Below are 20142 nucleotides of genomic sequence, written 5' to 3' on the forward strand. Positions count from 1 at the left end.
GAAAATAAAGTGGTGGTTGTTGTTGTTGTAGCAAACCTCTCATTCTGGGATGGTTTAGCTGCCATGCAAAGGTGATCTCCTGGTCCAGCTCTGACTACACCTCCCTACCAGATGTCCCAGAGGGAAGGAGCTGTGGCTCAGGGATGGAGCCTCAGCTCTGCACATGGGACGTCCCCAATTCAATCTCCACCATCTCCAGTTCGAAGGCCCAAGTAGGAGGTGACGTGAAAGATCTCAGCTGGAGACCATGAAGAGCTGCTGCCCATCTGAGTAGACAATACTGACCTTGATGCATGGAGGGTCTGACTCAGTAGAAGGCAACTTCATGGGTCTGCATGTCCAAAATATTCCTCCCCCAAAAACACATAAGCCAGCCCTTGATTCTCACTCTTGTCAATTTAAAAGTATCCAATACCATTGTAGCAGCTAAAGCAGCCTTTCTCAACTTTGAGAAGCCCCTAAAACATTCTTCAGGCTTCGAGAAACCCCAGAAGCGGTGCGATCGGGCAGAATATGGTTGGAAGCTGTGTCCATGCCCACCTGGGGCCCCTCCCCTTCCCACCCCCTCCAGGGCCATCATTGGCCACTTGGGGAGGGTTGGGCAGGTTGACATGGCCATACATGGTCATGTCACCCAATAAACATATAACAAACTTTAAAAAATTATTACAAAATAATTATATCCCGGCCGTTCGGGAAACCCTCCCAGGGCTGTCAGGAGAAACCAGGGGGTCACGAAACCCTGGCTGAGAAAGGCTGAGCTAAAGATTCGGTGGACGAACCCACAAAGAGAGGCAACAAATGCTTGCAGTTCCGATTTCCCCGCAGCATCGTCACAAGCAGAGGCTGCGAGAGCCAGAGAAGAAAGCAGATTCAACAACCAGCCAGCAGAGGAGCAGAGATGTGGATCAGATGGTGCATAACTATTTGCCTCCTGGAAGCAGGTGAAGAAAACTGGCTCAGAATCCCCCGCTAGTCCCTCCAAAAGTTCTCACCGGAGTGGGGGGAGAAAACCCTTTTGTTGTTGTTTTCTTTTTCCCCCTGGCAGGACGCTCAGATCCGGATATTATCCAGCCACGGAGTCAGATCTTGCAGGAAGGCCAAGCTGCCCACATGAATTGCGTACAAACGAAGGGGCACAATGCCATGTATTGGTACCGGCAGGCGGTGGGGCAGCCCCTGGAGCATCTCTTTACATTCCAGGGTAATATCCAAATGCACAAAGGCAACAATCTGGAACGTTTCGAGGGCCGGCAATTCCAGACGAAAAACTGTGAGCTGAATATCTCGCGCCTGAAGCGGGACGATTCGTCGCTGTATTTCTGTGCCAGCAGCCAAGACACAGCACTTCAAAGTCACCACCTCTTCCTACAGAAACCTCCTCTGCCTTGAATTGGCGTGTGGGTGGGTGTGCATCTGTGTGAGCGAGCATACAGTTTCCCACTCCTGTGGCGGCTGGAGGGAGAATTCGCAAGGGACAATCGGCAGGTGGACCCACTTCGGTTGCGGGGTGGGGTGGCCTGACTTTGGGAGGGGGTTATTCATTGTGGGTTCTGCTGATTCGCAAACAAGGAATTATTTGGAATGTTCTACAAGTGTTTAGTCCCGTGCAAGTGATGAAGCCTCCCCCATCTTCAAGTATTTTAATAGTTGTCGTGTAGGGCAGTGGTCCCCAACCCCTGGTCCAGGGACCGGGACCGGTCCGTGGATCAGTCAGGACCGGTCCGTGGATCAGTCAGTACCAGGCTGTGGCTCCTCCTTGTCCTCTTCCCCAGCTGCTGCCTTGGGGGCTGCCCTGCCACTCTGCCACCAGCTCACATTTGGTGATCTCCGGCAGCTGCCATAGCTGGGGCTCCCCCTTGGTGTGGCACTATACAGCTGCTGCTGGCAGCGCCCCCTAGAGGCACCAGTGGGAAAGCAAGTGGAACAGGGGCTCAGGCGGAGGTGACGTCCCTCAGCAAAAGACTACCCCCCTGGGCCTCAGTAAAATTGTCAAACGTGATAAAAAGTGATTAAAAGTCCCCAGTGATAAAAAGTTTGGAGACCACTGGAGCGGAGTTGTTCTCTCTTGCCCCGGAGGGATGAACCAGAACCAATGGGATGAAATTAATTCAAAAGAAATTCCGTCTAAATATCCGGAAGAAGTTCCTGACAGAGCGGTTTCTCAGTGGAACAGGCTTCCTCTGGAGGTGGTGGGTTCTCCATCTTTGGAAATCTTTAAACAGAGGCTGGATAGCCATCTGACGGAGAGGCTGATTCTGTGAAAGGGGTGGCAGGTTACAGTGGATGAGCGATAGGGTTGTGAGTGTCCTGCATTGTGCAGGGGGTTGGACTAGATGACCCGGGATGTCCCTTCCAACCCTAGGATTCTATGATCTGGAGAACAGATTCTTCTTCACCAAAGGCTGCCAGAATTCAAAGAGTGCAGCTCAGACAATATCTTCTGAAACTTGGAAACTGTGAATTAAACACATGGTGTCAATTAAAATAATAAGCACTTACTATAGAGTAAATTGCCCTTGCCTGGATGGGCGAGGCTACCCCAATCTCACCAGATCCTGGAAGCTAAGCAAGGACAATCCTGGTCAGTATTTGGAAGGGAGAACACCTAGGAAGTCCAGTGTTGTGACACAGGGGCAGGCGAAGGCAAACAACCTCTGATTTTTTTTTTTTATAGGGTTGCCATGTCGGCTGTGATTTTATGGCAAGGGGGGAGGTAGTGATCCCAAATTCTTGAACTGTCATACCAGCATGGGGTAGTGTTTCGAGTCCAGAGACTAATATCTGAATCAAATCCCCAGTCTGCCACAAGAATTTTGTGGGGTGCCCTTGGGCCAATCATACTGTCTCAGAGTAACCTACCTCACAGGGTTGTTGTGAGGGTAAAATGGAGGCAAGGAGAATGCCCCCAAGCTCTGTGCACATGCTACAATGAATGCATGTGCACCCTGCATGGACATGCACACACCTGTCTGTGACATCAGAGTCCAGTAGCACCTTTAAGACCAACAAAGATTTATTCAAGACGTGAGCTTTCGAGTGCAAGCCCTCTTCCTCAGTCTGTGAGAAAGAGCTGACATGCAAGCAAATGAAGCCAGCAGACTAGTATCTGGATTGGGGTGGCCAAACTGAGTCTCTCCAGATATCCATGGATTACAGTTCCCATGAGACCCTGCAGGCATTCTAGCACCCTGCAGGGGCTTATGGGAATTGTAGTCTATGGACATCTGGAGAGCCACCGTTTGATCCCCCCTGACCTTGATAAATGTGTGGTTTCACTCACATGTACAGCTGTACGTGTGTTGAATATAACATGGAAATTACACAACAGACGTAAATAAAAATTAAATGTACACTGCATGAGTGTTCACTGTAACTTTTAAATAGGGCTCTAGAAGCGTGTGCATGTGTGTGTATCAGAGAGAGAGAAAATCGCAAGTATTGGCCAGGTCCAGAATTTTCCAGCCGTGTGGAAACCCTACACCAAAAAGACCCAAGGGTTTGCTTATGTGGTGGAAACTGTCACATACAGGGAATATTTCCACAAAAAAATGTCATAACCACAGATCCAATGAGAATCGTGAATATTTTGGCTTAGATGAAAATGATCCGACCATAAAACAGAAAGGAAACCAAAACCCTCTTCTCTGCTATATTTGATCCCATTCCTTTTCAATGGATTTATTCTATTTTTAACTCCATCCTTTAGGGAGCCTAAGAATTCAGCCCTCATTTCAATCCATTTTGTAACCGCATGGCCTTTCTCCCCTGCTACGTTGCTCACATTTCTCTTCCGATATCCTAGTCTCTCGTGCGGTGCGGTTACCCACAAAATTCCCCGGCTCTGACAGGTTACATCTGGCCAGCACGGCTTGTGATCCACCAAGCCAAGAAATTTGTCTGCAAAAGCATCTCTTCTCTCAGGCTACAGAAGCAGCCCAAAGGATCCAGCAACTCAGCTGCGGATCCAGCAACCCAAGTTCATAGCATGAAACGTTTTAGAAAAACAGCCTCCAAAACTCATTTATTCCAGCAGCAGCATCATTCTAATTGAAGGCAATTTGGAATAGGGAGGAGGGGGTGGTGGAGTGCAGAGCTTCACAGCAAATTTGCCTTGCTCTAATTAGCTCGCACCCTTTAAAATTAGGTCATGTCAATATCCCCAGTGAAGGGTGCTGCAGGATTTAGAAAGAAAACTAAACTTGTATTGGGCAACACTGTATGTTCTTGATTTGAAATAAAATTTGAAGTCCTCAAATTGCAGACTCAAGGACGAAGCGGCGGGGGAATCTTGCTTGCTTCTGAATTCAGGAATCTTGCTTGCTTCCAACGGGGTGTGAAGTATCTGATCAGGACCCTAATTTATACAGAAGAGGCCCCAGACTTTGATTTTAGGGGCAACTCCATTCTAACTTTAGAGCACGGGTAGTCAACCTGTGGTCCTCCAGATGTTCATGGACTACAATTCCCATGAGCCCCTGCCAGCAAACGCTGGCAGGGGCTCATAGGAATTGTAGTCCATGAACACCTGGAGGACCACAGGTTGACTACCCGTGCTTTAGAGCTAAGTGGCCCCACAGTGTGAACATCACGAAAGGAAAGGGGAGAGACTAGGCCCGCTGGCACTGGAGGGCGCTAGAGTGCCAGAAATGATTTCATAGAAAAAGATTCAGGTGGGGAGATGGTTTGGTAGGAAGCAGCAGAATAAAGTTTGAGTCCAGGGGCACCGGTGAGACCAATAAAGCTTTTCTGGAGATGAGACAAGATGAAGGCAGAGAAAAACTTTTCAGCCTTGACTCCTGCCTGGTGGAACGAGCTCCCCAGGGAGATTCAGCACCCTGTCGGAACTAGTTAAGTTCCGCAGGGTCTGCAAGATGGACCTCTTCCGCTGGGCTCGTGGTTGAGGCTAACTGGGATCATCAACCGGGTCTCCCCCCCCTCCTCGCACCCTTGCTGTATAACAACGCCAGAAATTAAATGAAATAATATACCTATTGGTGCCGACAGCTATTTTAGTGCATTTGTAAGGATTTAAGAATTTAAATTCCTTGACGGCTTTGTATTTTAACAATTTGCTACTGCTATGTTGTGAGGTTCGCTGCCCTGAGACAGCAAGTCCAAGAGGGGCATTATACACATATTATTATTGTTGTTGTTATTGTTGTTGTCATTATTGTTATTGTTATTAAGATGGCAACACAAAAGTGAAAGAACTATTTGGAATCTCTCCTTAGAATTGCAAATGGCACCCCTTGCCCGAAGTTGGTCAACGTCAAGGGAGGAAGTGTGTGTGTGTGTGTGTGTGTGTGTGTGAGAGAGAGAGAGAGAGAGAGAGAGAGAGAGAGAAAGAGACACACAGAGAGAGAATCCGATGGAGTCCTTCTCCTTGTGAATTTCCTTCACCTTGGGACTTTTACAAGAAACAGATATACAGCAAATGGAAATGAACTGAGCTGAATGGAGTGAAGCGAAACAAAAGCCCGACCTGACTGTGAAGTGAAACTGAGCTGGCATGCAGAGGTGAAAAAGGCATCCGAGGGGAATGCACAACAAAAGCGAAGGGGAAAAAACAGTGCGTAAAAAGCCTTTGTTGGTCTTTTGTGGATGCACGTGAAAATACAGAACTTGAATAAAGCTTCACTGGTCTTAAAGGTGCCCTTGGGCTCGAACTTTGTAGTGCAGAAAAAGGTCTTGCTCAGGAGAACAATCGAGGAGGGGAGATTCTACAATCGAGGAGGGGAGGTTTTACAATACGTGAGGTTTATCTGGTTCGAGGGCACTGAGAAGGGGAATGGGAGAGGGACATCTGGCTAGCCGCCTAACAGGCCTGCAAGTTGTGATGCTGTAAAGTGAGTTCAAGAGCCGGCTCCATAAAAGCAAGGTGGCTTACTCACTGATGAACTCCACTTGCTTCCGCTGAGGAACGAACCTCCTCAGGATGTGACTGTGAAGCCTTGACTCTCCTTCTCCCCCTTGTCCCTGCTGACCTCCATGTTCTCTGCCTCCTTGGCTGAGCTACATCAGACTCAGGACCTCCCACTGAGATGGTTCTCGAGAGCACCACCTCTGGGGAGGCAACTCTATGACAGATTTTCTGGCCCGCATTTCTCTTGGAAGAGAGGCCATGCGGAGGCAGGTGCTGTTGGGGGTCTCTGTGGGCCTGCAGCTCTTGGCAGGTAAGGATCTCTCTGAGTTTGGGCGTTCCAAGGCAGGGCAATTCCACCTAAGGCTTCCAAAGTGAGCAGAAGGAGGGCACAAAAATCCCAAGGGGCAGGAAATGCTGATTGTATGCTGCAGGGAGTGGAAACTGCAAAGGAGGAGAGGAAAGGGTGGCTTTGCTAAAGGGGAGGAGTTGTGAGGAAAAGGTCTAGGAAAGGATCAGTGTGGACAGAAGAGATGGATAATTTCCCAGATGGAAATTATACTCATATCGAGAGAAGGGGTCACCCAGGTTATGCCCCCAAACACGTCCCTCCCCGGTTTTACTTGAGTGTAGAATGGCTTCTATTCATTCTTGTGGGGAAAAGCAAAAGAATGTATGGAAGATATCCTAAGAAATGGCAAGGATTGGGGCGGACGAAGAGATATGAGAAAGAAAGAGATGGAGATAGGGAACTTGAAGAAGAAGAAGAAGAGTTGGTTTGTATACCCCTTTTTCACTACTAGAAGGTGTCTCAAAGTGCCTTACAATTGCCTTCCCTTCCTTTCCTTACAACAGGCATGCTGTGAGGTAGGTGGGGCTGAGAGAGCTCTGAGAGAGTTGCTCTGTGCGAACAACTCTTAAGAGGGCTGTGACTGGCCCAAGGTCGCCCAGCTGGCTGCATGTGAAGGAAGAGTGGGGAATCAAACCAGGCTCTCCAGATTAGAGGCTACACCAAGCTGGTTTCTTCCCTTCAGACTCTCCTTCTGCCCAACCAGTCTCCCAGGCTTCTTCCCACTAAAGTGTAAGCAATCCATTGGCATAAAAAGGATTCCGGTAAAGAACAGGGCCTGGTGATACTCTAGAGTCGGTTCAAGAGGGTCACACAACCCAAGGCGTCCAGTTGGACAGAACTGACATGAGTGTCACCCAAGCTGACCTCTTAGGGCTTCCTCAATTCTTTGGTCATTCCAGGTCTCTGCAGTGGGGTCACAGTGACCCAGAAGGAATGGTTCATGATTGTCCAGGTGGGGGCCAATGCTACTATCCCCTGTGAACAAGATGACTCTTCCTACATCAGCATCCTGTGGTATCGGCAGAAAATCAGCAGCACGGAGAGGCAGATGGAGTTCATTGGCTACTCTGTACACGGGAACTCCCCTGTGATGGAGATGGATAAAACCAAATTCGCTATCGACAGACTGAACGTGAACAAGGCCCGCCTGTCCATTGCTGCGGTGCAGGTGGCGGACACAGCAGGATATTTCTGTGCAGCTAGTAAAGGCACAGTGTGAACTCTCTGCTGCACAGCCATGCACAAACATCTTCGTGCATCCTACTCGTCGTTCTAGGCCACAAAAAGCCCACAAACCAACAACAGCCCTCCCCTCCCAGTGCAATACGTTGGCAGGAGAAGAAAGAAGGGAAACGCTGCCAAAGGTTTCCCTGCACAGTGCCCCAAGGTGTCCTTCAACGCCACAGTGCAGTTCACTCCCCCATGCTCTGCTGCATCTGCACAAATGTGACCCTCTTGAGGCCAGCCAGGGACAGGGTAGCCAACAGGTTGGGATATTCCTGGAGATTTGGGGATGGAGGCTGGGTAAGGCAGAGTTTGTGGAGGGGAGGGACCTAGGAAGGATGTGGTGGTGTAGAGGCCATCTTTCAAGGGAAGCTGATCTCTATCATTGCTATAATTTTGGGAGAAACTGAAGGCTGGCAACTCTAGGAAGCGGGCTTCAAAGCCAGATAAAAACTCAGTAGGCCACCATCTCAGAGAAGCAGGGACGTGGGACAGCTGGTATGTGGCCGTTTGCCTCCTTTAGAGGGGCGTTGAAAAGTTCTCCCCTGTGTTCCAATTTCCGATGTCTCTCTTTGTCTCCCAGGGTTCTTGAATGCCGCCATCAGCCAGCCCGGGAGTCGGGTGCTGTGGGAAGGCCAGACCGTTCAGTTGGCATGCACGCAGACAGACAACCATGATCGCATGTTTTGGTACCGGCAGGACGCAGGGCAGGCTCTGCAGCTCCTCTCTTATTTCGTTTTCAAAACCGAACAAGAGGGAGGCAGCCTTCCTCCACGTTTCACAGCTGAGCGGCCCAGAACCAGCCACTGTCACCTGAACATTTCTTCATTGCAGCGAGAGGATTCGTCTCTGTATTTCTGTGCGAGTAGCGAACACAGCACTTCAAAGTCACTGCTTCTGCCTACAAAAACCTCCTCAGATCTATACAGCTAGTTCTGTTGCCCACGGTAAAGATAAATTTGCCCAGAAAAATCAGAGTCCAGTCGCACCTTTAAGACCAACAAAGATTTATTCAAGGCATGCCAAATGTGGCATTTGGCAGCAAATTCCACATTTTAACCACTCTCTGTACAAAGAAGTATGTCTGTGTAAAGAAGGATGCCCTTTCGAAAGCTCACACCTTGAATAAATCTTTGTTGGTCTTAAAGGTGCGACTGGACTCTGATTTTATTGGGCTACTTCAGACCAACACGGCTACCCACAATTTGCCCAGAAAGTCACAGTGAAAAGCATCATTTCAAGTACACAGAGCTCATCTGCGATCTAATTTAACTCAACATAACCAAGCAAAGTGTGCTCCTTGATTCTTAGGAAGACTATATAAAGGCCAAATTTTTTCTGGATCATCTGATAGCAAATCAGAGTTAGTTGTCAAAAATATATCGTTCTGGCCAAGTGTGTGTTCAGATCACTTGCCGATGAAGCTTTCATCTATGAAGTGAGGGGATTCGGCAGTGGTGTGTCTGAGGAAGCATAGGAACAGAAGAGCCCTGATGGATGAAGTCACATGCTCCATCTAGCTCAGCATCCTGCTTCACGTAGTGGCCAATCAGTTCCTCTGGAGGGCAAAGAACAGGACATAAGAACATAAAAAGAGCCAACAACAGGACAGAAGAATATAAGAGCCCTGCTGGATCAGACCAGTGGTCCATCTTCACTTCCTCAGTGTGTGTGTATGTGTGTGTGTTTTTCCACATAGCAAAATACACCTCATCTCCACACTATAGAGACCAATTCCCCTGGAGAAAATGGCCACTTTGGAGGGTGGTCTCTATGGCGTATCCCACTGAGGTCTCTCTCCTCCCCAGGCTGAACCCCCAAAGCTCCAGGAATTTCCCAGCCCACCCCCATCCCGCACTGGCAACCGGGGGAGAGGGTGGCAATCCTATTTCTGCCCATTATGTTGCTATACATGGAGCCCATTGGTCAGTCTCTGAGAAGGAAGGGAACAATGACGCCAAGGGAATGTGGAAGCCATACCTGCACAGAAGCTACTGACACACACCAGAATTTTTGAACAGCTGTGGAGGAGACATACATTGGATAAATGGACATCTTCTATCAGTTCCATTTGTATTGAGCTTGTTATTCATAGCGAATAAATTCAAAGTTTTTGTATTTCACTGGCTGCGGGTTCCACTATATCACACGTGTGTTCTGGATTAGACCTATGAGGAAGACTCATTTTGGGGTTGAAATGCTCTAGGTCTATCATGGTAGGTCTAGCAGTTTATGGTGCATATTTTGTGATTTCAAAGATTAGCTGCAGGGATGGCCAAACTGGGGCTCCTCAGATGTCCATGGACTACATTCCCATGAGCCCCTGCTAGCCCCTGATGGCAGGGACTCATGGGAATTGTAGTCCATGGGCATCTGAAGAGCCACAGTTTGACCACTCCTGGCTTATGGCTTCTCTTTATGGTTTTAACTTTTTAGTTGTGCACCATAAATGTTAATTTAATGTGCATATTTATAGTTTGTGAACACCTCACCTTTTGGTTCCTAGCCAATAAAGAGTAGCCTGGAATTTGCAGCCCTCGTCTTCTCTCATAATGCTAATTTGTGTCCTGCTGGTGGGTAATTATCCTACAGAAATTGAAAGGAAGTAGCAGGTCACTTCAGTTCCTCTGCACCGGCCAGAGCTTCCCTATGAACTGCTGGTTTGTTTTGATTGATTTTCCAGACAGTGAGAGAAAATATTCTGCTCCCATCACCTGTGATCATTGAGTCATTCGACCCCGTGCATCTGCAGAAGGCTTCCTTTGAAGCTGTTCTCAACCTCAGTTCCCACAAACGGCATCATGAACCGATGTCTGGGCTATACCACTTCAGACGGAAAGCGGGGGGCATCTTCAGGCTGCGGAATCTTCCTCCTTGTTTCTTTAAATACTATTTTTATTTAAAATAAATTAAACAGATAAAAGTACAGATCAAGAAGAACAACAGAAAGGGAAGGAAAGGAAAGAATAAAAGAAACATAAAATTAAAACTTCTACATTTTTTTGATGACAAAGTCCCATATAATTACCAAACTTAATATTTGATCCAAATTTATAACAAAATTACTAACTTTAAAATTATTGCATCACAAAAAAACTTTCATATCTAATATCTAAAATAATCAATTCAAAATCTATAAAAATTGGCCTTCTTAAAAAAAAAACTGAAGTGTGTATCAAGAAATAAGAGAAGCCATGTTGGATCACGCCAATGACTTATCAGTCCAACACTCTGGGCCATTCCGCACTCATTCAAAATAGCACAATGGTTACAAATTGAAATCGCTACTGTTTTGCCGTTATGCACAACGTCGTTGACAATCTGCAATACTCCTGAAACCGATCCGCAAAAAGCACATTGTTGTAGCGCTTTCAGGGAAATCCCAAAAAGTGGATTCACCCTCTGGAAAGCGCTACACTCTTGCAACCAATCTGCAACACTAGCGGGAAAGTTCTGTGCGTTACCATTGTTGCGGTTTCTGCAAAGTCCCTCCCCCTGGCTCTCTCCTCTGATCTTCCGGCAAAGCGATCGCCATTTTTTTTTCTCTGAGCGAGTGGAGATCAATGCACTGGCGAGCCTTTGTTTACCCAGCGAGGCTTCCCTGGCTGCAGAGCTGTTTTAAGTCACCAAGCACGAAACAACACACAGCCCCGTTTGCTGGTTTATTTTCCCTTTATTTTTCACTGTATTTTTGGCCGAAAATCGCGCCCGTGCTGGGGGGGGGGGTTAATTTTTTTTTTCACTCAGGGGGAGCGTGGCAACGATGACACAGCAGCTCAAACACCACCTGCTAGCTAGATGGGTCTCTCCATTGCAACAAATCAATGCAGATTTGTTGCAACGTGTTTTTTTTTAACTTCCTTAAAGGGAAAGGGGCTTTTTGGGATCATGATAACGGCCGCCTATTGGCTGCTTGACGACCAGGGGTGGGACGAGCTCGGCAATATTGCTTCCTGGCTAGCGATTTTTGCCGAGACCGAAAATCTGTGGGAAACGATAGAAACACAACTGGAATCCACTACAAAACCAGGTATGCATAACGACGAATTCCACAATTTAAAATGGCATTTTTTCATCCTGCAACCAATTTGCCACATAGATCCTGGTGTGGAATGGCCCTCTCTGCCACACAGTGGACAAAACCCTGGTCCCATCAGAAGGTCCAGCAGCAGGGCCAGAATTTCAAAAGCCCTCCCACTGTTGCTCACCAAACACCAAGAATATAGAGCATCCACTGTCCCAGACATAAGAGAAGCCATATTGGAGAAGGCCAATGTCCTATCAAATTCCACACTGTGCCACACAGTGGCCAAAGCCCAGGTGCCATAAGGAGATCTACCAGGAGAGCTAGAACTCCAAAAGCCCTCCCACTGTTGCCCCGCCAAGCACCAAGAATACAGAGCATCACTGCCTGAGACATAAGAACATATGAGAAGCCATGTTGGATTGGGCCAATGGCCCATCCAATCCAACACTCTGTGCCACACAGTAGTCAAAACTCAGGTGCCATTTGGAGGTCCACCAGCTAAAATGTCAGGGTGCATACCAAGTAGGTGTATTCTCTATCACTTTGGTGTCTGGAATGATTTCATAGAAATTAGCAATTGGTCATAGGAGTCCCCATGTAGTCTGGGGGGTGCATTGACATTGATTAAATAAAAATAGTATTTAAAGAAACAAGGAGGAGCATTACACTGCCTGAGGCTGTCCCCCACTTCCAGTCTGAAGTGGTATAGCCCAGACACTGGTCTATGATATCGTTCCCAACCTGGATCTCACAACCCTGTCCCCCCAATTTCCTACTGGTGGCCAGGGGGACCCTGATACTATACGCTGAACCAGTTTGTCAGGTCCTGAGAAGGAGGGGAACACAGAAGCCAGTAAAGAGTAGCTGAAAACCCCAGTGCTGCCCAGTGTGATGACATCAGGGGAACCCACTGGTTGACCTGAAAAGGAACGTGAGGGGAATACTCCCACCCATGCCTCAAAACAACAAACAAAAAAAAACTCAAGACAAGCACAGGTTATCCTGCAGGTTCTGAGGTGCCTTTTCAAATAGAAGCCACATTTGGGCTTGCTGGGCAGGTTGTCCTCTTTGCTCCACAATACTCGTCTTTCTGTTTATGCTGTGGTTTGGGCTTCCCAGGCCAAAGCTGTGCAATGTGATTTTCATGGGGAAAAGAGGTTGATCCTGACGCAACTCTGACTGGATTCCAGGAGAACCCATCAGCTCTCTGTCTTCACGGTTAAAAATCAGCCCACTTTGATCAATCGCTTAAAGAGTTTGTGAATCAGCAGACTACCAGAGTTTCTCCTTCTTGTGACGCTATACATAGAACTAATTGGCTGGACCCTGAGAAGGAAGGGAATGCAGAAGCCAAAAAAGGATAGCCCAGAAGCTCCACCTGTTCTCAGAGCAGTGGAGATGTGGCTCAGTTGGGCTGTTCTCCTTGGCCTCCTGGAAGTCGGTGTGTCCTTGAGACTCCTCTAAAGCTTCTTCCCCGAGCTTCTGTCGTAAAACTAACAAGTGTTTTCCCTTGTCTTTCTCTCCCAGGTCACTGCAGCACTGAGATCACTCAACCACAGAGTCTGGTCCTGCAGGAAAACCAAGCTGCCCTGCTGGAGTGCTCCTCCTCAGAGGAGCACAAGGTCAAGTATTGGTATCGGCAGGATGCGGGACAGGGTCTCCAGCTCCTCTTCCGTTTCTATTACCTACAGCCACCAGAGAAAAGCAACATTTCGGACCGTTTCAGCGCCGACCAGACCAAGGAGGACTTCTTGAAGATGAACATTTCGCCAGCGAGGCCTGAAGATTCAGCCGTGTATTTCTGCGCCAGCAGCCCGGGCACAGCTGTTCGAAGCCACCAACTCTTCCAACAAAAAACACCTCCTTTCATCTCTCTCTCTTTGCCTCTTTAGCATGGCTAGCATTTCATTTATTTACATCATTTCTTGCCCTCCTGTGTCTCCAGGCAAGTTACATCGTGTAGGTCAAAGACTGTCCACAGGCCGGGATATCCGACAAACAGGGAGGAACGTTTTTTGGATTCCAGAAATCTGGGAACAAGCAGAAATCGGAAGCAGTGCGGAAACGGCCCAGAAATGAGTCACAGGCTTATAAGCAGGACACATAGAGTGAGGCTGAAATCACATATAAGGAGCATACTTACAGCAGCAGACAGAACGTTGTTGTATGGATCACAAAGGAGATGGAGTCCATTTGCAGCAAAAAAAAAAAATCATACAGTAGGCTGTAATGTTCCTTGCCCCTGTGCCAACATTACCAGGGCCCATGGAGCAAGAAGTGCATGCTTTCTTCAATAGAGAGAAGAGCCATTTTTAAAAAATGGTATTAAAAAATACCCCATTTCCCCCTACTTGAAGGTGTCCCAAAGCGGCTCACAATGACCTTTCCCTTCCTCTCTTCCCAACAGATACCTTGTGAGGTAGGTGGGTCTGAGAGAGCTCTGAGAGAACAGCACTGTGAGAAGAGCCCTGAGAGGACTGTGACTACCCCAAGATCACCCAGCTGGCTGCAGGTGGAAGAGTGGGGAATCAAACCTGGTTCTCCAGATTAGAGTCTGCCCGTCTTTAACTGCTACACCACACTGGTTCAATAGGAGTACAGCAGAGAGATCTACAGATATACACCCAGGCAGTTGGACAATACAACCTTGGTCTTTATGGTCAGGGGAGGTGAATATGCGTATTTTTTGAAGCATGTGTTGTTGGCTCATTACTGAGGCTTCTGCTTGCCAGCAGAGGGAGCACTTGCAGCATGGACAATCTACTGTTTGGGGGGGTTAGATCCTCTTAGCCCTGGCCAATCCCTGCCTGATGGCAAGAGGTGTCACCGGTAATCAGGCAGACTCTGGTAAAGTCAGGTGTGAATGGTGAGGACAACCAGGCTGAGAGCAGGAAACTTCTGTGATGGCTCTGCACGAGTCTTCATGGCACTGCAAAATATCCAACACCGGGCTCCTTTAGCTTGAAAAAATGCCAGAAGGCAACATCTATTTGCATTTTCACAAGGAGCCTAAGAACTGATGACTGGAGCAAGAACTGTCCAGCATACAAGAGGCTGATCACCTTTGGAGGCTGGAGGAAGCCCTGAAATATTTTCTAGGCTTTGAGGAACCCCAAAGTGGTGGCATGCCCCTTCAGATAAATGGGTGTGGAAGTAAGACGTGGGAGCCAAACTATCAATCGATTGCTCATTGACCATTTCCTTTGTGGGAAAAGTGACTAGGCCTGTAGAGCAACAGGGGAAGGGGGTGTCAGCAGCCATCCAAAGTTCTGGGAAAGGCCACGTCATCCATGGGGCGCTCTTGCATAACACAGGGGAAGTGAAGTCTAGTGATGTCTATTGAAGTCAGCAGCCATCCAAACTTCTGGGAAAGGCTGCAGAACCCATGGGGAGCTCACACGGACCCCCAGGGTTCCCCAGAAGTCAGGTTGGGATTCCCTGGCCTAGTGAATGGGCTATATTTGAATGGGTGGGCCAGTTCTTCCACCATGCTACTAATTCTTAGGTTGGGGATTTGGACTTCCTGCAAAAATGCTTGCATTTCATGGAAAAAAGAGGTCGGCCTCTGCCCGGTTCTGATTATGTTGGGAGAGAATCTCTGGAGTCTCAGCATACAACGTAAAAACAAAAAAAACGTCTAAAGGTTTAGTGAATTAATTTCCTAAAATCTGAGTAACTGAAGGCCAGAGCCCTAGTTCTGCCCGTTGGGCTGTCATCAAGGAGATCCGCTGGTTGACCTGAGAAGTAAGGGAACCTCCTCATTAAGGAGAGGGGAATATTTCCATCCATGCCTCAAAAAACATTTAAGAAAAGCACAGGTCTGATCCTGCTGGTCCTGAGCTGTCTTCTTCAACACAATGGAGAAATACAAATAGAAGAAGGAGAAGGAGGAGGAGGAGGAGGGGAAGGGGAAGGGGAAGAGGGAGAAGATGGAGAAGAGAAAGAAGAGGTCTCATTGGGCATGCTGGGCAGGATGTCCTCTGGTTGTACTTTGCTGTACAGGTGCTTGTCTTTCTGTTTATGCTGTGCCTTGGGCTTCCCATGCTAAGGCTGCACAATGTGATTTTCATGGGGAAAAGAGGTCGATCCTGACCCAGCTCTGACTGGGTTCATCTCTCTGACTTCACAATTAAAAAACAGCCCATTTTGGTTGATCACGTAAAGCAGGCTTTTTTAGCGATGGTTTCGTGAAACCCCTGGGGTTTCTTGATGGCCTTGGAAAAGTTTCCCGAATGGGTGGGAGTTAATTAATTTTTATATATCTATTTAAATGTGTTAAACATTTATTGGGTGATATGACCATATATGTTGTCTGAACCTCTGCCACGAGGCTGGGAGTTCAATCCCAGCAGCTGGCTCAAGGTTGACTCAGCCTTCCATCCTTCCGAGGTTGGTAAAATGAGTACCCAGCTTGCTGGGGGGTAAACGGTAATGACTGGGGAAGGCACTGGCAAACCACCCCGTATTGAGTCTGCCATGAAAACGCTAGAGGGCGTCACCCCAAGGGTCAGACATGACCCGGTGCTTGCACAGGGGATTCCTTTACCTTTACCTTATGACCATATATGGTCATGTTGACCCGCCCTCCCCCCAATGGCCAATGATGGGCTGGAAGGAGTGGGAAGGGGAGGAGCTCTGGGTGGGCGTGTCCATAGCTATGCTGCACAGTTGTGCCACTTCTGGTGTTTCTCGAAGCCTGAAGAATGTTTCAGGGGTTTCTCAGTGGTAAAAAAGTTGAGAAAGGCTGGCCTAAAATGTTAGTGAATTAGCCAGAACAATTGAAGCAGACTGCCAGAGTTTCTCCTTCTTGGGACGCTATACATGGAGTCATTGGTTGGACCCTGATAAGGAACCCAGAAGTCAATAAAGGATAGCCGAGAAGCTCCACCTTCTCTCAGAGCAATGGAGATGTGGATCAGTGGGGCTGTGCTCCTCGGTCTCCTGGAATTCGGTGTGGCTCAAACCATTATTTTTAGATATTCCTCTAAAGTTTTCTGAGCTGTGGTTTTCACGTGCAATTAACAAGTTTCTTCCCCCCCCCTCCCGGTGCTTCCTTTCTAGTTCGCTGTGATGCTGAGATCATCCAACCATGGAGTCTGGTCCTTCAGGAAAACCAAACCGCCCTGCTGGAGTGCCACCAAAAGAAAGGGCACAGGGCCATGTTCTGGTATCGTCAGGACTCAGGGAACGCTCTCGAGTTCCTCTTTAACTTCTATTTTCAAAAGGAAGAAGACAAAGGCAGCATTCCGGACCGTTTCAGAGCTTACCAGCCCCAGGAGGACCACTTCAAACTGAACATTTTGCGAGTGAATCCGGAAGATTCGGCCGTGTATTTCTGTGCAAGCAGCCATGACACAGCCACTCAAAGCCACCGCCTCTTCCTACAAAAACCACCTCCTTTCATCTGATTCATCTCTGTGTGTATATATATATATATGGCCACACAGGTGCAGAAACAGAAATTGCTTGGAAAACATATGACTCCAAGCCCCGCAACCCCAGCTTCCCTTAGTGCTTCTGAGATTTTATTTATTTATTTACATCCTTGACAGAATGCCTTTCTTACTGAGACTTAAGGTAGGTTACATAGTGCAAGTCACATGGAACTGCCTTCTACTGAATCACATCCTTGGTCCATCAGAGGCAGCAATATAGACTCAGATGAAGTAGACTCTACATGTTCACTATGTAGGACACGAAGCACTTTAAGCTATGATTCTATGGACCAGAAAGCCAGAGAAAACTCTTTGAGGCCTCTTATGTTTCTAAAACAGGTCCTGGTCCGGAAGAACACTTCCAGTATCCAGTGAAAATCTATAATTCTATGAGTGTCCTATAGGAGCCAGCCTTTCCCCAATGTATGCATAGGACACTCCCTGGATACTGGAAGAGCTCATCTGGAGCACGGCCTGCTTTGAAAACATAAGAGGGCCTCAGCAGGCAGTTACTGTAGGAGACATACTAGCATTGCCACCTCTAGGTTGGAAAATTCCTGGAAATTTGGGGGTTGAGCTTTGGGGAGGGAAGGGAGTTGTGATGCCATAAAACCCACCTTCCGTACCTAGATCTGTTGTGATCATGAGGAAACTCCAGGTCCCAGCTGGAGGTTGGCAAACCTAGGGTAAAGTGACCAGAATTCTGGGGCCGTGGCAGCGCATACGGTGGCGGTGCGGTAGCAGAGGTGCGGTGGCAGTGGCAGTAGCCTCCCTCCCTCCTACCTTGTCCTTTGCGGCCACGCCGGGTGGTGGAAGGCTCTGCGCGCAGCGCATCCTCCCACCCCATGCGCAGGGTTCATGCCCAGCCTGCCCTCCTTCCCTTTTTCCCTGTGGCTGAGGTGGGCCCTCCCGGGCGGGAAAAGGAGGGTGTGAGGCCGACTCCTGCACGCGCCGCCAACTGCCGCCCTGCCAGGGAAGAGAAGGAGGAGGGACGTACCACCTCGACACCATGGGACAATCTGACAACTGCTTGGGACGCAGGGCGTTTGGGGGGAACTCGGGGCGGTCCTGCCATTTGCCAGATGGATGGTCATGTTACTCTAGGGTGTATCGAATCTCTTGTGAACCCTGTTATGCGTATGAAATACTTGGTTTGGTGGGTTTTCAGCAGTCGCACTAGCCGCGTAAATCCTTGTTAAGGCTGGGGATTCAGGCTTCCCACATCAATGCTGTGGAATTTGCTTTTCATGACAGAAAAGGGGAGGGTGTTGTTATATTAAGAGAGAATACCTTAGTTCGCCAAACTGACAGCTAGAAGCAGTCAGCACTGACTAATCACCTAAATATGTACTGGACTGATGAGAGCTAACAAAGCCAAGGGCCTCGGTTGTCATCTGTTTTGATGCCTGGTGGAGCTCATTCGCTGGATCCTGAGAAGGAAGTGAACACATGAACTCTAATAAAGTCTGTAAAAACGTGAGCCTTCTCCCAGAGGGGCGGAGATGTGGATCAGTTTGGGTGTGCTCATTTGCCTCCTGGGAGCAGGTAGGTCCTTAGGTCAGATTTTTCTTCAATCTTTAGACCATGGAGGAACCCCCTGAAATATTTTTCAGGCTTTGAAGAATTCCAGAAGTGGTGACATGCCCCTTCAGAGAATTGGGTGCAGAAGTAGGATGCAGGAGCCAGCCAATCAATCAATCAATTGATTGTTTACCGTTTCCATTGTGGAGAAAGAGACTAGGTGTGTAGAGCGATAAGGGAAGGGGGCTCCGGTGACGTCTAGTCAGTGGCCATCCAAACGTCTGGGAAAGGATGCGGAACCCCTGGGGAGCTCGCACGGAACCCCAGGGTTCCCGGAACTTTGGTCAGAAATCCCTGCCTCTTTGCTTGTTTTCTGTTAAAAGCAGCCATTGTTTTTGATTCATATGACCTGCAAAAGCCTTTTCCCCCTTCTCTCCAAGGACACTCCGATGCCGAGATCATTCAGCAGCCAAGTCTGGTCCTGCAGGAAGGCTGGACTGCCCAGATAAAGTGCGGACAGACAAACGGGCACAACAGCATGTACTGGTTCCGGCAGGACTCGGGGCAGGGTCTGCAGCTCCTCTTTGCTTTCTATAATAAACTACTACAGCACAAAGATGACGTTCCTCGGCGTTTCGGAGCAGCACAGCCCCAGAACAACCACTCTGACTTGGAGATTTCACTTGTGGAGCCAAAGGATTCAGCTGTGTATTTCTGTGCCTCGAGCTTAGACACAGCATTTCAAAGTGACTTCCTTTGCCTACAAAAACCTGGTGTGTGTCTGCGTGGGAGGGAATTAACGGTTATATGAGCAATACAGCTCCCCAACAAATGGATTCTCTCATTGTGTGAAATTGTGGACGGGGGTGGTGGTGGCTATCAGGGGACAATCAGAGTGTAGGGTAAGAGGCTTCTTCTCACTGGCCCAATCCCTGGTTTCCTGCAGAAGTCCCCCCTTTCCATTCTTTTTCATTGACATTCCAGAAACAGAGTGAGTTCCACTCCCACCATTCATTCATTCATTCATTCATTCATTCATATTTTTATACCACCATTCCATACGGATCTGGGCGGTTTGCATATAACATCATGGGATAATGACTTGGAACATTGCATCCTGAGAAGTAAGTGAACGCTGAACTCTAATAAGGTCTTGACCCTCCTCCCAGAGCAGTGGAGATGTGGATTGGCTTGGGTGTGGTCATTTGCCTCCTGGGGTGTGGTCATTTGCCTCCTTAGGTCAGATTTGTTTTCAACCTTCTGACCATGGAGGACCCCCTGAAATATTTTTCGGGCTCTGAGGAATTCCAGAAGTGGTGACATGCCCCATCATAGAAATGGGTGCAGAGGTAGGATGTAGTATCATTATCCCCCAAGGGGCGCTACCCGTTGCCTCTGCAGAATGTGTCCTTTGAAGCGACTTCCGGCCTCAGTTCTATCAAACAGCAAGTCACATGGTTAGCCAGTGTCAGGCTGTACCACTTCAAACTGAAAGGAAGGAGAGGAGACTCCCAGGCTTCAACATCCCTCCTATTAAAAACAAACAATAAAAGCCTCACTGCATCCAGAAAATTAAGGACCTCATCCATGTGCTTTCTATCAACTCCTGGCCTTGTAAGGGAGGTGGAGAAAACAGGAAAGTCACACTGTATTTATTTATATTTATATTTATATTTATATTTGTATTTATTTTATTTTATTTATTATTTAATTTATTACC

General features: G+C 48.1%; 2 protein-coding genes across 2 annotated transcripts in view; one reads left to right on the plus strand and one right to left on the minus strand.

Moving 5' to 3' along the window:
- LOC143841426 (trypsin I-P38-like) overlaps positions 1–20142 on the minus strand; it is a 43547-nt gene that overhangs the window by 13841 nt on the left and 9564 nt on the right. The window lies entirely within an intron of this gene.
- LOC143841694 (uncharacterized) lies at positions 5834–7434 on the plus strand. Its single transcript, XM_077346374.1, has 2 exons — positions 5834–6176; positions 7115–7434. The coding sequence occupies exons 1-2, from the start codon at positions 6083–6085 to the stop codon at positions 7432–7434; spliced, it is 414 nt and encodes a 137-aa protein (XP_077202489.1). The 5' UTR covers positions 5834–6082.

Source organism: Paroedura picta, chromosome 7 (genome assembly GCF_049243985.1).
Source record: "Paroedura picta isolate Pp20150507F chromosome 7, Ppicta_v3.0, whole genome shotgun sequence".
Lineage (NCBI taxonomy): Eukaryota > Metazoa > Chordata > Lepidosauria > Squamata > Gekkonidae > Paroedura > Paroedura picta.